Source organism: Thamnophis sirtalis, unplaced genomic scaffold (genome assembly GCF_051295495.1).
Source record: "Thamnophis sirtalis isolate CommonGarterSnake01/CBP01778 unplaced genomic scaffold, rThaSir2_p1.2 scaffold_4, whole genome shotgun sequence".
NCBI lineage: Eukaryota > Metazoa > Chordata > Lepidosauria > Squamata > Natricidae > Thamnophis > Thamnophis sirtalis.
In genome coordinates, this window is record NW_028261384.1 from 15089927 (window position 1) to 15103539 (window position 13613).

The window sequence follows — 13613 nt, forward strand, 5'->3', positions numbered from 1 at the left end:
AAGAAACCATGTTCTTTTTTAAATTTTTATTTTAAATTCTTCTCAAAAACAATTGTTTAATTTGTTTAGGGAACTCAGGATATTACATCTTCAGAAATATAGAAGTCCAGAAATTAGCCTTGCAAAATTGCATTGCACTGACATTAAACACCAAACAAGTTGCTTTATTTTGTAACAAGGAGTATCTTGCTTTGGGGGAAAAATGATAGGCATTTTTCTCTTTCTGAGAAGCTATTACTCAATAATTCAACCTTTAATCTCATGATATCATTTCTATGTGTAGCTTGTCTTGGCATACAAGGAGCAAGTAAGTGAAGTGAATCTAAACACCAAGCCAGCATTTTGTCTGGCAAAGGCAGTAATCTTTAACACATCTTACTTTTTCTTCATCACTTATCACTTTGAAATTCTTTGATAATTCAGATTTAGTATTTTATTGGAGATTGGAAATATAAGAATGTTATTATCAATTAGGAAGGTATGTTGGATATGTTCACCGCCTTGAGTTATTTGTAAAAAATAACCGCAGGATACAAAGATACACACAACCAAATAAATAATTGTATTTAAAACCATTTAATTAAATGACTTTAGGCAGCTTTGATTTTAGGGTTTTTAGGTGGTGATTTATACTGTTTTTTATATACATTATTTTCTTGAATTGTAATTTGCCCATAATTCTTTGATGGAGGATGGTACGTAAATATCATCATACATATATAGAGTTACTTAACTAATAAAACTTTACCTTCTGGAAGATGCTGAAATGGATTCCAGAGTTTGATATCTACCTTTGTGCACAAACATATTGGCTCTATGCCTTTTGAAATCTCTAAACATTTTTTGCAGATTTAGTTTCTTAGAATTTGCCATCTTTATTGAGCAAATAAATTTAAAGAATAGGTTATGATACTGATGTTCACTTTACAGAAAAGAGGACAAAATGTTACCAAAACTTCACAGATATCTGGCATGTTTGCCACTAAGGTTTCTACATGTTATAGGACTACAATCCTTGACTCAACTGCTCTGCAGACTGAGAATTTTGGGAGTTAAAAGTCCCTGATGAAAGATCAGAAGGAATAGCTGCTCCGATGTGAGAGGCAGAGATTATATTGTGCCTCTTGTTTTCTTCCAGCATCATCATTTGACCAATTAATGTGGAAATTGGAGCAAGGTGAGAGTAAAAAGTCATGGTTAAACAGAAATCATTTTGGAGCTGATTAAATATTAAATATCAGGTAAGGGTCTAACCGGATAAATACACAATAACTTTACAGATGCCATCCAGTTTATATGCATTCAGCCACCAATAGGGCTGCTGGGACCTAGATAGCATGTAAGTTTAATAAATAAATAAATAAGCCCAACAAGCTTTCGACTTTTTTTCATTTGGATGCCAGTTCCTGAAATTAGAAGTAATTTGTCCAGGGAGGCAGGAGGTGCTATCATTTTCCTTATTAAAAAAAAAATAGATCCAAAACTGATTAAGATATTTAGAATTTTCCTCTTGATTGTTGCATCCTTAGACATTTCAAATGTCACCACCTTCCTCTGTTTCAGGAATAAGGATTTGATTTGATTTCAAGAATACTCACCATCTTCCTCTGTTTCAGGAATATTGATTTGAATCAGGAATACTGATTTGAATCAGAAATACTGATTATGCCTGGTTACTCAGCCATATCTGGCAGTAAAGAACAAAGCAAGAAGGGAAGAGCAATGACAATAATCTGCTTATACACAGGAAGTGCAGATGCCCAGCTAACCGGGTGGAAAGTTTTTTTTTCCAATGCATATGATACTCCAAGTCTACCACCACACAGAAACAGGACACCAGAATTACAACCTCAGTACATGTAATCCCACCAGGATTGCATCTTTGTCTCTTCTACACTTCCCTGCTAATAATTTTATTGAAAAACAGTGGATGTTGTTTGTGCAATAGTCAAGATCCATACTTTTCTTACTAAATCAACTCTCATACATTACCTCAGTGCAACACCCTTAATGCTTCTTGGAACAATGGCTCATCAGCCTGAAAAGCCATTGGATGGTAACTTTGCCATGCTTGCACCACATTCTAACTAATTTCTCTGTAGTGATGTTTATGTATTGACTTGGTTGCAAAAGGTACCAGTTTATTGATAGACAATGCTCTCATTTAGTACTTTCTACTGCAAATCAGAGCCCATAATCTGATGCTCAAAAGGTACAAAATATGTCACATACAATTTTCATATTCTTTCAGTCCAACGCAAGATTTCTTACAGCATCCCGTACATTGGCCCTCTATACTTTTCAACACCGTTAATACTGATTAATATTGAACGCAGCAGTTCTTCTTCTATATATGCTGAAAATGGGTAGCTTTGGAATGTAATCACAGTATTTCAATGCCAATGACCATTCCTTTGTTCTCCCGTTTTTTTAGAAAGGTGAGTCTGTTAATCTACCACGTTTACCTGCTTTACAACTTTTCATCATTTTGTTAAAAACACAGCTTCTGGGTTTCCCATTCCAAAATGCAATCTACAATTTATAGACATTTCTAGCAATAGCTTTTTTTTTTAAAAAAAAGAAGCATGCCTCTCTCCCGCCCTATTATCAAATCTTCTTAAATTTCTACCATTCAAGTGTTCCTACTTCTAAACACTTCAGCTGCATTTCTGCTTGAGGCAGCCAGTGTGTTTAAGCTATCAACTGGAAATGGGTGATGAATTTTTGCTCTTCACACCAAACGATTACATTTTGAAGCCTAATTATCATTAATTTTACACACACACAGACACACACTCACACACAGAGAGAGATGCGCACACCCACCCCAATCCTCCAATAACTTATCTTTGTATCACAGGCATTTAAAAGGCCAAACAACATTAAACAGCGCAATTATTTCACTTTCACATATTCATACTAAAGGCACATTATTTGGCAGCTTAATAACCAAGATGCTAGTGAGCCACTGTGAAAAATTAGCAGAGTGGCATATTTCATCCATCACTGCAATTTGCTTCTCACAAAATCTTGTAAACAAAGCAAACAGACTAGAAGCGATCAGAAAAAAAAAGAGGGAACGCAACTGATTTTGCATAGAACCATGCAACTTTTATAAGATGCGTAAGGCTTAAACATAGCAACGCAGGATTCCAGACTTTACGAAATGATGGATTTAGATTAAATTAGATTACTAATCATTCACACGCATGCCAAACATGTAAACAATCTGGAAGGTTACAGAAATAATTGGTTATCAAGCTGGGAGGAAATTCTACTTCCTCATGTATCATAAATAATTGAATAATTGCAGGGAGGATATTTTGATCTGACTGAATTATTTCTCTGGTGGTTTTTTTTTTCTTGAATTAGGTCATCTGTAGCAATTTTGCAAATATACAGGATCTCTCCTTTGTACCAATATAACAATACGGTTTAAGTGTGCAGAGCAGAAGTAAAGGGTATTATGGAGCATGAATGCTCAGTTGGAAGTAGAGGGAGTTTGTGTTATAAGGTTGAATGTGATAAATAAGAAGGATGTATTTGTAGATCCAATGGCACACAGACCCATTTTTGTGCAGAACATAAATCCAAATAAACAATTTACAGGGGGAAAAAAGGGGAATAGGTATTATTTCTTATGGTAAAATACTGAAACTCACTCTTTCCCTTAAAGCATGTATAAAACAAATAGAGGAGGGGGTTTGGAAGGGTTTTTGATCTTTTATTAAACATTATCACACCAATGTTCATTTTTAAAGTGCAGCATTTCACACATGTCGGAATGAGCTCAGACAGCCCAACTGCCAAATGTTTAAATACTACATTCATCTCTATCAACCTGCAAACTCAACCCTTTGAGAGGGAGATTTCATCTGATCCAGGAAAATGATAAATCTGAAGTGCTATATTATCATTTCCTGCATATGAATACTTAGAATACCAAAGCTTTAATAGGCATTATAAACAAAGAAGCACAAAAAAAAATCATAATAAAATTCTCTCTCTGTTCAAGGCAACGAATGCAACAATGCAAAAAAAAAAAAAATCAATTAAATAATGTAATTTCTTTCATTCTTCATTTTAACATGAAACCTGCACATATTTCAGCTGTTGAGCCTTTACGGATCTCCATCACACCTTTGATTTTGTCTATTTGGAACTTTTTACTAGAAAGACACAGATTTGTGACTTCTGTAATTTTCCTCTCATTCTAAATTTAAGTTTGGCTATCACAGCGAACACCTTTGATGCCTCCTGAAATTGCAGTCATTACCACGGATCGCAAGAAATCATACGTAATGGTTGAAAGGAAGTAGGAAGGAGCAGAGGGAGGAAGAAGAGAAGAAAAGCTCAAAATAAGATGGGAGATTAACTTTTAACCATTTTAATTTTATCTCCAAATCCCATCCTTGCTCTCATGCTGGCAAGGGGTAAGATAAGCTACGGACATCCTGAAGCATGACACCAATCTGTTGAGGGAAAATACTTTTATCCTTGAGTCCTGATCAAGCTGGAACATGCTCACTTATTACTTTCATATTATGGGAAGGACATGGAGTGGTAATCTACAAGGATTCAAAAATCTCATCCTTAACCTCTCAAATTTCATTAATTTTCACCAAATTTCTTTATTCTGTAATCTTGTTCATCACACAGACACACACACACTTAGCTGGATTACTGTATTTGTTTTGTCTTTTTATTGCATCAATAATAATCTCCCATTATCTTCCGTATAGTATGTTTACTTGTCATATTGCATAGTCTTACTTCACAAAATGCACATGCAAATATTGAATTAGCTTAACTCATGAACTGATGAACTAGCAAATAATAATAATAAAAAAGGAGAGGTGCATTTTAAAAGCTTTTCTTTGTTTTGGTTTTGCAAATTTTCATCTAGCAATATAAGACTAAAAGCATAAGCTTAAAAAACAATCAAACCAAATTACATACTAAAATGCAAAATTCTTCATCAAATCTATTTTCCTACGTCATAGTGCAGATGGACATTAAAATAAATGCTACAGGAAAAAATTATAATCAAATAGATGATATCATTTTGGCATTAATTTCCTGTAAATTATTTTTGAGAAACTGTTTTATTTATTTATTACTGGAAAATGTCCCCTTCATTTTCTTTTCTGGAAATCACAATAAATTGACCATATAGTTGCAATAGCTATTTTTTTTAAAAAAAAAAAGTTGTTCAAATAAAAAATATATTATTCCCCCACAGAAAAGCCTTTCCAAAAGATATTACTTTTAAATCTTAGAATTCAGTTAGAAGTGGAAAAGACATTAAGTAACATTTCAAATGTGGAATGCATAGAACATAGAAAGAAGGATACAGCCAAAGTTATCAGTATATTTCTATATTTCACTGAAATGAATGGATTTAACTTTTAAATCCTGACTGGATCAGGCTCTCAAGAGAAATGCAGCAGAATATTAATTTGGACTATTCAAATCTTGCATTAAATTTACCACAGAATTAGGAGACTATTATCATTTCACACAGAGCTTGACTTTTATCTATCATGTCCAAAGTAATGCCAACACCAAGGTTCTTTTGATAATTTTGATAAATGGATGACAACAATTTCAACTCCAGATTAATAATTTAGGAAAAAATATTATTTTTATCTTTGTGACAAGATAAACCAGAGTGTCATTTAAGCATTTTAGGAAGAACATTGTTTTCCCTATGGATAAATACTAAGCATGGTTTTTAACTGAACAATGGGATTATCTGTGTATTTAATTTTGTTCTATCTTACTCAAAACTAAACCTAAATTGATCAAAGGAACTGCCAACCATTTAATGGATTGTGAATGAAGATGATTGAGACATACCCCCATAAACATACACAAAAGAGTTTAAGAGCAGAACGGATATGCTGAAGCAATGAAATATATTCTAAGGGAACATTAAAAATGTTTTAGTAAGATTTCCCAAAGTGGTTAGAAAACACTATGTAACATACAATAATATTTAACTTGGGGAATCTCATTTTAGCATTCTAAAAATAAATTCACTTCTGCAGCCAATAGTTATTTGCTTTTAATTGTCATTTACAAAACTATTGCTAAATACACAATTTTTAAAAATCTCAGTTCTGTTCCATTCTTCTAACTGGGAACAGGGCATTTTTGGAAACTAAGGTTTACTTTTACCAAACTACTATATCAACAAGTTAAAGATCCGGGGGGGGGGGGGGGTTAGATATATGTTTGCTGTGAGAATATATTAGGTGGGTTTTTTTTGGGGGGGGGAATGCATGGATACTTATGGCTTTTAAGGAATTGAACTAATTTTCTAAATAGTTATTACAAGCATACACCTGAGAAAGCTGTGAAGGAGGGGAAATTACAGACACACACCCTTACATACATACATATACATACATGACTTCTTTAAGTATTGGCATGTTTATATCATCCTTTTAAAATCTGTAACAAAGTGGTATTCTCTACTATAGCTGTTGATGTCACTATTCTTGAAGCAGGAATTTTCAGAAACCCCTTCTTTTCAGAATTTCCTTCTTTCATTTATTTATTTGCCTTCAGGTACTACTTAGAGAAATGCAGACAGACCATAAGAAGTTGATTAATTTTCTTCACATCTTTTGTTCCCCCAAACTTATCAGCTTAAAAACAGCAACTGGTGGAATGCTCACACATAGCCCCCTCATCTTTAGGATCCTGATGAAATCAATATATTTCAAAAAATAAATTTATTTTCTATACACAATTTCAAAGATAAACTTAGAATACCATTAATTCATAGAAAGCTGATATTATTTATACAAACTCTGCAGGACAAAATTACAAGTATGGTCTAAAATCCTGGGGGAACATGGGCTCAATTATCTGTGTGTAATTTTGACAGATTTAGGAAGAGAAAGGAATGTCACTAGCCAATTATTAGAACTCATACCAATTTTCCTCCTATATTATAAAATACGGTTACTGGTATTTGTGATCCTTGAAGAATTCCTTTAAAAATACTTTTTGTATATTTAAGTAAATGGAGCAAAAAATAAAATAAAAGGAGGCATACACAATGCTGTCTTATTATTGTCTTATTTATCTCTTTTCTTTATTTTTTCTTGGAAAACTTGCGGGGGAAAGTTTATAATCAGTGAAGATATTGTATTCATTGTAGATGCAACCATGTTAAAGCAGGTTAGCTGTTTTCTAAATTTCCACCAGAGATATCCAGGCATGCATACTGTGGATTGTGACACAAGTAGAAATCAAACATTAACTTGTGCAGGCAATTTTTTTTTAGGCCTCTAACAATCCAACTACTTAATTCCCCAAAGATGGAAGAAACATTTCCATCTTCTTTTCTGCAAAAACAAAAGAAAAACCCACCCGAATAAAGTAAATCAACCCCGAAGTGACTGATGTGACAGGAGCTTATCAAAGGCTCCTGTAGTGATGACAACTGCAGACAAGGTGGCATGTGTTGTTCTGATTAAGAGAGTTTGAACCAAGCACTCTTGCAACAGAACTCAGTGTCACCAAGTGAGGTCCTGCCTTATTTTGTACTTGTGATCCTTATTTGAATTACAACTATTTCGTCACTTTCTTAAAACAGTAACTGGAGACACACGGCATTATCAACCCACTGGCACCGTCTCACGTCTCTAAGAGAAAAAAAGGTCAGCCTGGGTGAAGTGTTAAATCTCGGAAACCTGTCTTTCACTATTCCGAGCATCTCTTCTTTTGTTTTCACAATTCTGGATTAGGAAAATTACTCCAGGTTCATTGAAAGAATCTTGGTCTCTTTAAAAGAACGGGAAGAGTCTTTAAGGCTGCTTAACTTTGAATGCCACAAACACAAGCTCACTACTATCCCTACTACTAGCAGAAACATATTATTCCTCTCCCCAATCCAGCCTCCTCTTTTCTAGAATTACAATGTTTTTTCTGCTTTAAAAGGTGCACCTGAAGGATGGGATAGGGCCACCTTCTGCACACCCCTGCCTTTGATTTTACCTGTTTCTCCTTGGAACAAAAATGCTCATGTGGAGCTGCAGCTGCAGCAAAACGAGAGGCTTTCCACCTCCACCAATGTGGTTTATTTGGTTTTTGAAGGGGAGATGAGATCTGAGAAATATCCAGATGTCTTCCCACCAAATGCTTCACCTCTTCCCTTTCTCCATTATAAACAGATTTTGCCTCTGCTAGGGTCAGAGGAGGTGAAGGAGAAGGAGGAGGAGGAGAAGGAAAAGGAGAAGGAGAAGACTCTACAAGCACGAAGAAGCTAGAAGAAGAAGAAGAAGAAGAAGAAGAAGAAGAAGAAGAAGAAGAAGAAGAAGAAGAAGAAGAAGAAGAAGAAGAATAGGAGGAGGAGGAGGAGGAGGAGAAGGAGGAGATTCTTTAGACTTTACTGATACACATTTAGACTTTCCTGATACATCTTTCCAGTCAATGGAATTATGTAGATTCCCGTTCCAGATGTTGCCTGTCTAACTATTCCTGCAAGGGGAAAAACGCATTTCGAAGCCCGCTTCTCCCTCTCTTCCTCTCTCAGTCGAGGCCACGTCCTGGGGGATCAGATGGGCGCCCTACAGCCTCGTCCTTCTCTCCAAGATGTCGACGACCTTAGTAAGCGCAACCCTCCTTGCCAAAGAAGTCAGAAGAGGGGCGCTGGGGAGAAAAGGGGGCGAGAAAGAGCTGGGATGGGGAGGAAAGCAAAGACCCCGCGCTTACCTTTCCTCTTAGAACGCCGCCGCCGCCGTCGCTTAGACTTGCCTTTCAGCTGACCGCCGGCTCCTCCAGAGGTTCGGCTGCTCTCCAGCACCGAGGTCATGGTTCCCGCCCGGTAAACAAGAGCAGCGTGGGGGACACCGGCTGGACGGGCGGAGCGCCCCCTCCTTCTTTTGCCTCGCCGCTCCGGCTGCTTTCCAGCCACGGAGAGCCAGGCTGCTTCCGACAGCGGTGCCGGGCGCGCGTTGCTGGTACGCGGATGCTCCGGACGAGCGACGCTGCCGCCGCCGCCGCTGCAAATCCGCAAGAGAAAAGTGAGAGCAACGGCGGTAGGGGAGGAAATATCAGGACACCCGAGGGTGCCCGCTGGGATTCCTCCACGCTGCTTTCTCTTCGGTCCGAGAGCTCTTGCCGTCGCGCGCCAGGAAACTTGCTTTCTTTGGGACGGGCAATGCCCGGCGCGTTTCTTTCTTTCTTTCTTTCTTTCTTTCTTTCTTTCTTTCTTTCTTTCTTTCTTTCTTTCTTTCTTTCTTTCTCTCTTTCTCTCTCTTTCTTTCTCTTTTTCTTTCTTTCTCTCTTTCTCTCTCTCTCTCGTCTTCCTTCCTTCTTTCCTTTTTTTTGCACCTTTGATAGTTGTTTGGCCCCAGAAGCCACTTTGAAGCCAATCATGCAACCAGCACCCCTATTTGCTACCCCGAAGTCTAATAAGGTCCAATCACAGCTCTAAGCTGCCCGTGACATCAGCAGCGGAGACCTCCCCCCTCCCCCGCCGAGACCCCCTCCCCTCCTGCCGCCCTCCATCCCTCCCTTGTCAGCTTGCAAACTCAGCTCCCATTTGGGCTGACAGCTCTACCCAGCACCTGAGAGCGAAAGGAGGCAGAGGGAGGCAGCGCCGCGCCGGCGGCGGGAAAAGGAAATCGAAAGGAATCTCGCCGGGGCAGGTTAATTGTTATCCCAGGGGCCGATACGATGTAATTTTTTTTCGTGGTGGAAGGAGAGATCGGGGAAGATCAGAAAATGTACTCAGAGAACAAGCGCGATTCCGGACGTTCTTTCGGTGCTGAAGCGCTGCGACTCATCTTCCCGCGCCTCGAATGGTAGCTTTAGAAAAGATGCAGGATCCATCCAACATTTAATGGCCCGGTGATCCTTTCCGAGGACTCCCTTCCCCATCGAAAAAGTGAAATGTTGTAGGATCATTCCATCTCTCTCTCTCCTTCCTTCCTTCCTTCCTTCCTTCCTTCCTTCCTTCCTTCCTTCCTAATTCCGGAAATCCTTGCTTATAGAAGTCTTGATTAATCCGGCACCTTCCTGATGTATAGGATTCCCCGTCTCCTGTCCCCCCAGTTTCAACAAGGATTAGTCCAAAGGAATAGAAGAAGTTGGAATAAAATAAATGTTTATGTCTCTATATCATTGTTTCTCAACCTTGGTTAACTTTAAGGTGTGTGAACTTAAACTCCTGGAATTCCTCAGCAGCCATGCTCCATACACAGGTAGTCCTCAGCTTGCAACAGTTTGTTTAATGACCATTCAAAGTTACAACAGCACTGGAAAAAAGTGGCTTAGGTTTTTTTTTATATATTTATGACCATTGCGACATACTCATGGACACATGATCCAATTTCAAAAACTCTTTTAACAGCATAAATTATCAGTTTAGCTGTGATAATAATTTGAGAACTGTGCAGTATTGTACTATTCATCTAGCCGTCTATCTGTCTCTCTCTATATATATCCACCCACACTTTCTCATCCTATTTCACATCCTATTTTACATATATACATATACGTGTATACATATACACATATATACATTTATGTATGTGTGTTTGTATATGTGTGTTTGTATTTGTGTGTATATACGTGTATATATACATATACATATACATACATACATACATATATATATATACACACATACATGTGAATAAACACATGTGTGTATTCTAACACTTTATTTCAAACTAGATTTGTATATCAGTGATTGCATGAGCTCTGCAGATGCCATACACTAAATAAATAAAATAAACAATAACTTCCTATTGTTAAATGATTCATGCAGTCATTAAGCAAATCCTGCTTCCTTTATTGACTTTGTTTGTAGGAAATTGACTGTAAAAGCCATAAATGGCAATCACATGATCTCAATGTGTTGCAGTGGATTGCATGCCAATTGCTGTACCTGAAATTTGATCATGTGACTTATAGGGATGCTGTGATAATTGTAAGTGTGAGGAGGGTGTAAGTCACTTTATTCAATGGCATTGTAACTTTGAATCATTGCTAAACAAATAAGGTGAAAAAGAAGCAGGATTCTACCGGGAGTAGCCATATTTACATTTTTCACAGACTTATAAACACCTCCACGGACAGCTCTGCTTGTGACCATGTTACTCTCTTCTCCCTTCTTTTTTCCTTAAAAACAAACCAAATGTCAAAGAAATAATTTTTGGAACTCAAAAGAGTAATATTTCAATCTCCAAGACTCAACCCAAATGCTTACTGGATCATAATTTCAAACATGATGACTTAGGGGTTCTACCACATCTAATGGGATTTATTTCTAGACCGGAGTATGTAGTTGAGCTAAGCAATCCAACCATCTACTCCCCCACATATATTTACTGCAATTGCCTTTTTTCCTCCTCCCTTAAACTTCTAATAATATTTACTTGGGAGCAGGACCAATAGAGAATCTTTTTTGCTTGGTGTGAAAAGTATGAGGGGCACCGCAACTAAACAAGCTGGATTGGATTTGATATTGAATCTCACATCAGCAACACCAACAGTTATTTGTGTCTACCGTAACTAGGGCAAAAATCCATTTTCAGAGGATTCAATTTATCCTTGAAAGAAAGGAAACAGCTGAAGAATCCCTTCCACTCTTTAGGATTTACCATTTGAAATAGTTTCTTCATTTGCCCAGTGATAATGCCAGTCTTGTTCAGAAACAGATGAGGATCTTATTTATTTTGTTCTTCCTCTATGATAAAACCTGACCATCCTTTGCATATTTCTTCATTAGAAAACATTGAAAACCAGGGAGATCAAAAGATTTGCTCATTCAGAAAAAAAGAAAGACCTACCGTATTTTTGGGACTATAAGACGCAGTGGAGTATAAGATGCAGCAAGGTTTTGAAGAGGAAAATTAAAAAAAAAGTTTTGCATTCTGCAAACCTTCCAAAAAATGGCCCATTTTTCACGAAAATGGCCCCCTTTTTAAAAAAGAAGGCATGAATAGCCCTTAGGAGACATGCAGAGTGCTCCTGCGTTGGGGCCAAAATGAGCAAAAAATGGGCTTGTGTTTCACAAAAACGGGCCCATTTTTTGTCAAAAAAGGGGCATAGATAGCCTTTAGGAAGCTTATAGAGTGCTGGGGGGCTAGGGGGCCAAAATTACCTGTTTTTCATTCATTTCTGCCCTCCCCAGCCCCCAGGAGCTCTCTGAAAGCCTCCTAAATGCTATGCATGGCCATTTTGGTGAAGGGGCGGAGTTTTGAGAGGCAAAAAAATGCTGTATTCAGTGTATAAGACGCACCCCGATTTTCAGCTTCTTTTTGAGAGAAAAAGGTGCATTTTATACTCCGAAAAATACAGTAGTTTGAATGCCCATTTATTCAAGAATTCTTGTTGGAATTGACACATTAGTTCTCATAAAAGACCTCTTGTTGGTTCATTGGAGAGATGGCTAGATATTTAGATTGCCTTTTTTTAATCTGCCTATTGAATTCTTCCCAAAGACTGGGATTGGATATGTTGTTTGATGGTGTTAAATGCAAGATATAAAGCTGTTTGAAGTAAAACTGCCTTTTGCAATTGACTCATAGTAATTTTTGTCAATGCCAATGGTGTTTAGGTAGTATCCTGGAACTTTGGAACTGCACCAAGGGTATTATTGATACCTTTTAGTGAATCTTGATTCCTAGTGCCTTCCTGCAGTTTTCCTGGCAAGATTTTCAGGAAATGATTTGCTCTTGCTTACTACCCAGGATCGAAATAGAGAGAAAGGGACTGGTTCAAGTTTACCTAACTGGCTATGTGCCCAAGTTAAGATTTGAACTCATAGTCTCTTGGTTTCTAGGTTAGTGCCTCCAACCACTGCAAGAAACTGGCTCTCTCCATCCTTAACTACTGATTTACAAGCCCAACGTAACATGGAGTCTTTTCCCTACTGGAAATACACATACACCTATCAAATTTGAAAGCTGTGTTTAACATATATTTTTTTGTAAAAAGAGGTAGTTCATTTCCACAAGATTTTTTCATGAGAAAATGGGAAAGAGTTTGAGATAATAAAGTAAGCTGCATGTGAGAATCAGCAAAACCAACAGATAACTTGAAATTAAGTTCCACTCTTGTTAATGGCAATGGGACACAGTGGCTCAGTGGCTAAGACACTGAGCTTGTCGATCAGAAAGGTTGGCAGTTTGGCAGTTCAAATCCCTAATGTTGCATAATGGAGTGAACTCCCGTTACTTGTCCCTGCTTCTACGAACCTATCAGTTTGAAAGCATGTATAAAGGGAAGTAAAAAATAGGGACCACCTTTGGTGGGAAGGTAACAGCATTCCATATTCCTTCGCCATGCCAGCCACATGACCACGGAGATGTCTTCAGACAGCGCTAGCTCTTCAGCTTTGAAACGGAGATGAAATGCCCCTAAAGTCCAGAATAACTAGCAGGTATGTGTGAGGGGAACCTTTACCTTTACATTGTTAATGGCACAAAGAAATTTGAAGAGCCTTCTGGAGCACACTTATTAAAAGATATGAAGTTCACCTCCAAGCCAGTTATTGATCTCAAAGTAGCTCTCAGTGTGATTGATTTGGTCCAGATGACCATGAGGATTGTCTTAAATGCTTTGCACAGAATTATTAAAAATGGTGG

The 13613-nt window shown here is 37.7% G+C and overlaps 1 protein-coding gene across 2 annotated transcripts in view; it reads right to left on the reverse strand.

Moving 5' to 3' along the window:
- Positions 1 to 9265, reverse strand: part of ADARB2 (adenosine deaminase RNA specific B2 (inactive)) — a 511321-nt gene extending 502056 nt beyond the window's left edge. The window contains exon 1 of one of the 2 annotated variants that reach the window (XR_015696318.1): positions 8728 to 9263. Coding sequence is in view for 1 of the 2 variants with exons in the window: in XM_014052563.2 (XP_013908038.2) it covers positions 8728 to 8827 (100 nt within the window). In the remaining variant the exon portion in view is untranslated. Of the gene's footprint in view, positions 1 to 8727 lie in introns of both variants that reach the window. The other variant, XM_014052563.2, reaches the window with a different exon arrangement.
- Between the last annotated feature and the right edge of the window lie 4348 nt (positions 9266 to 13613).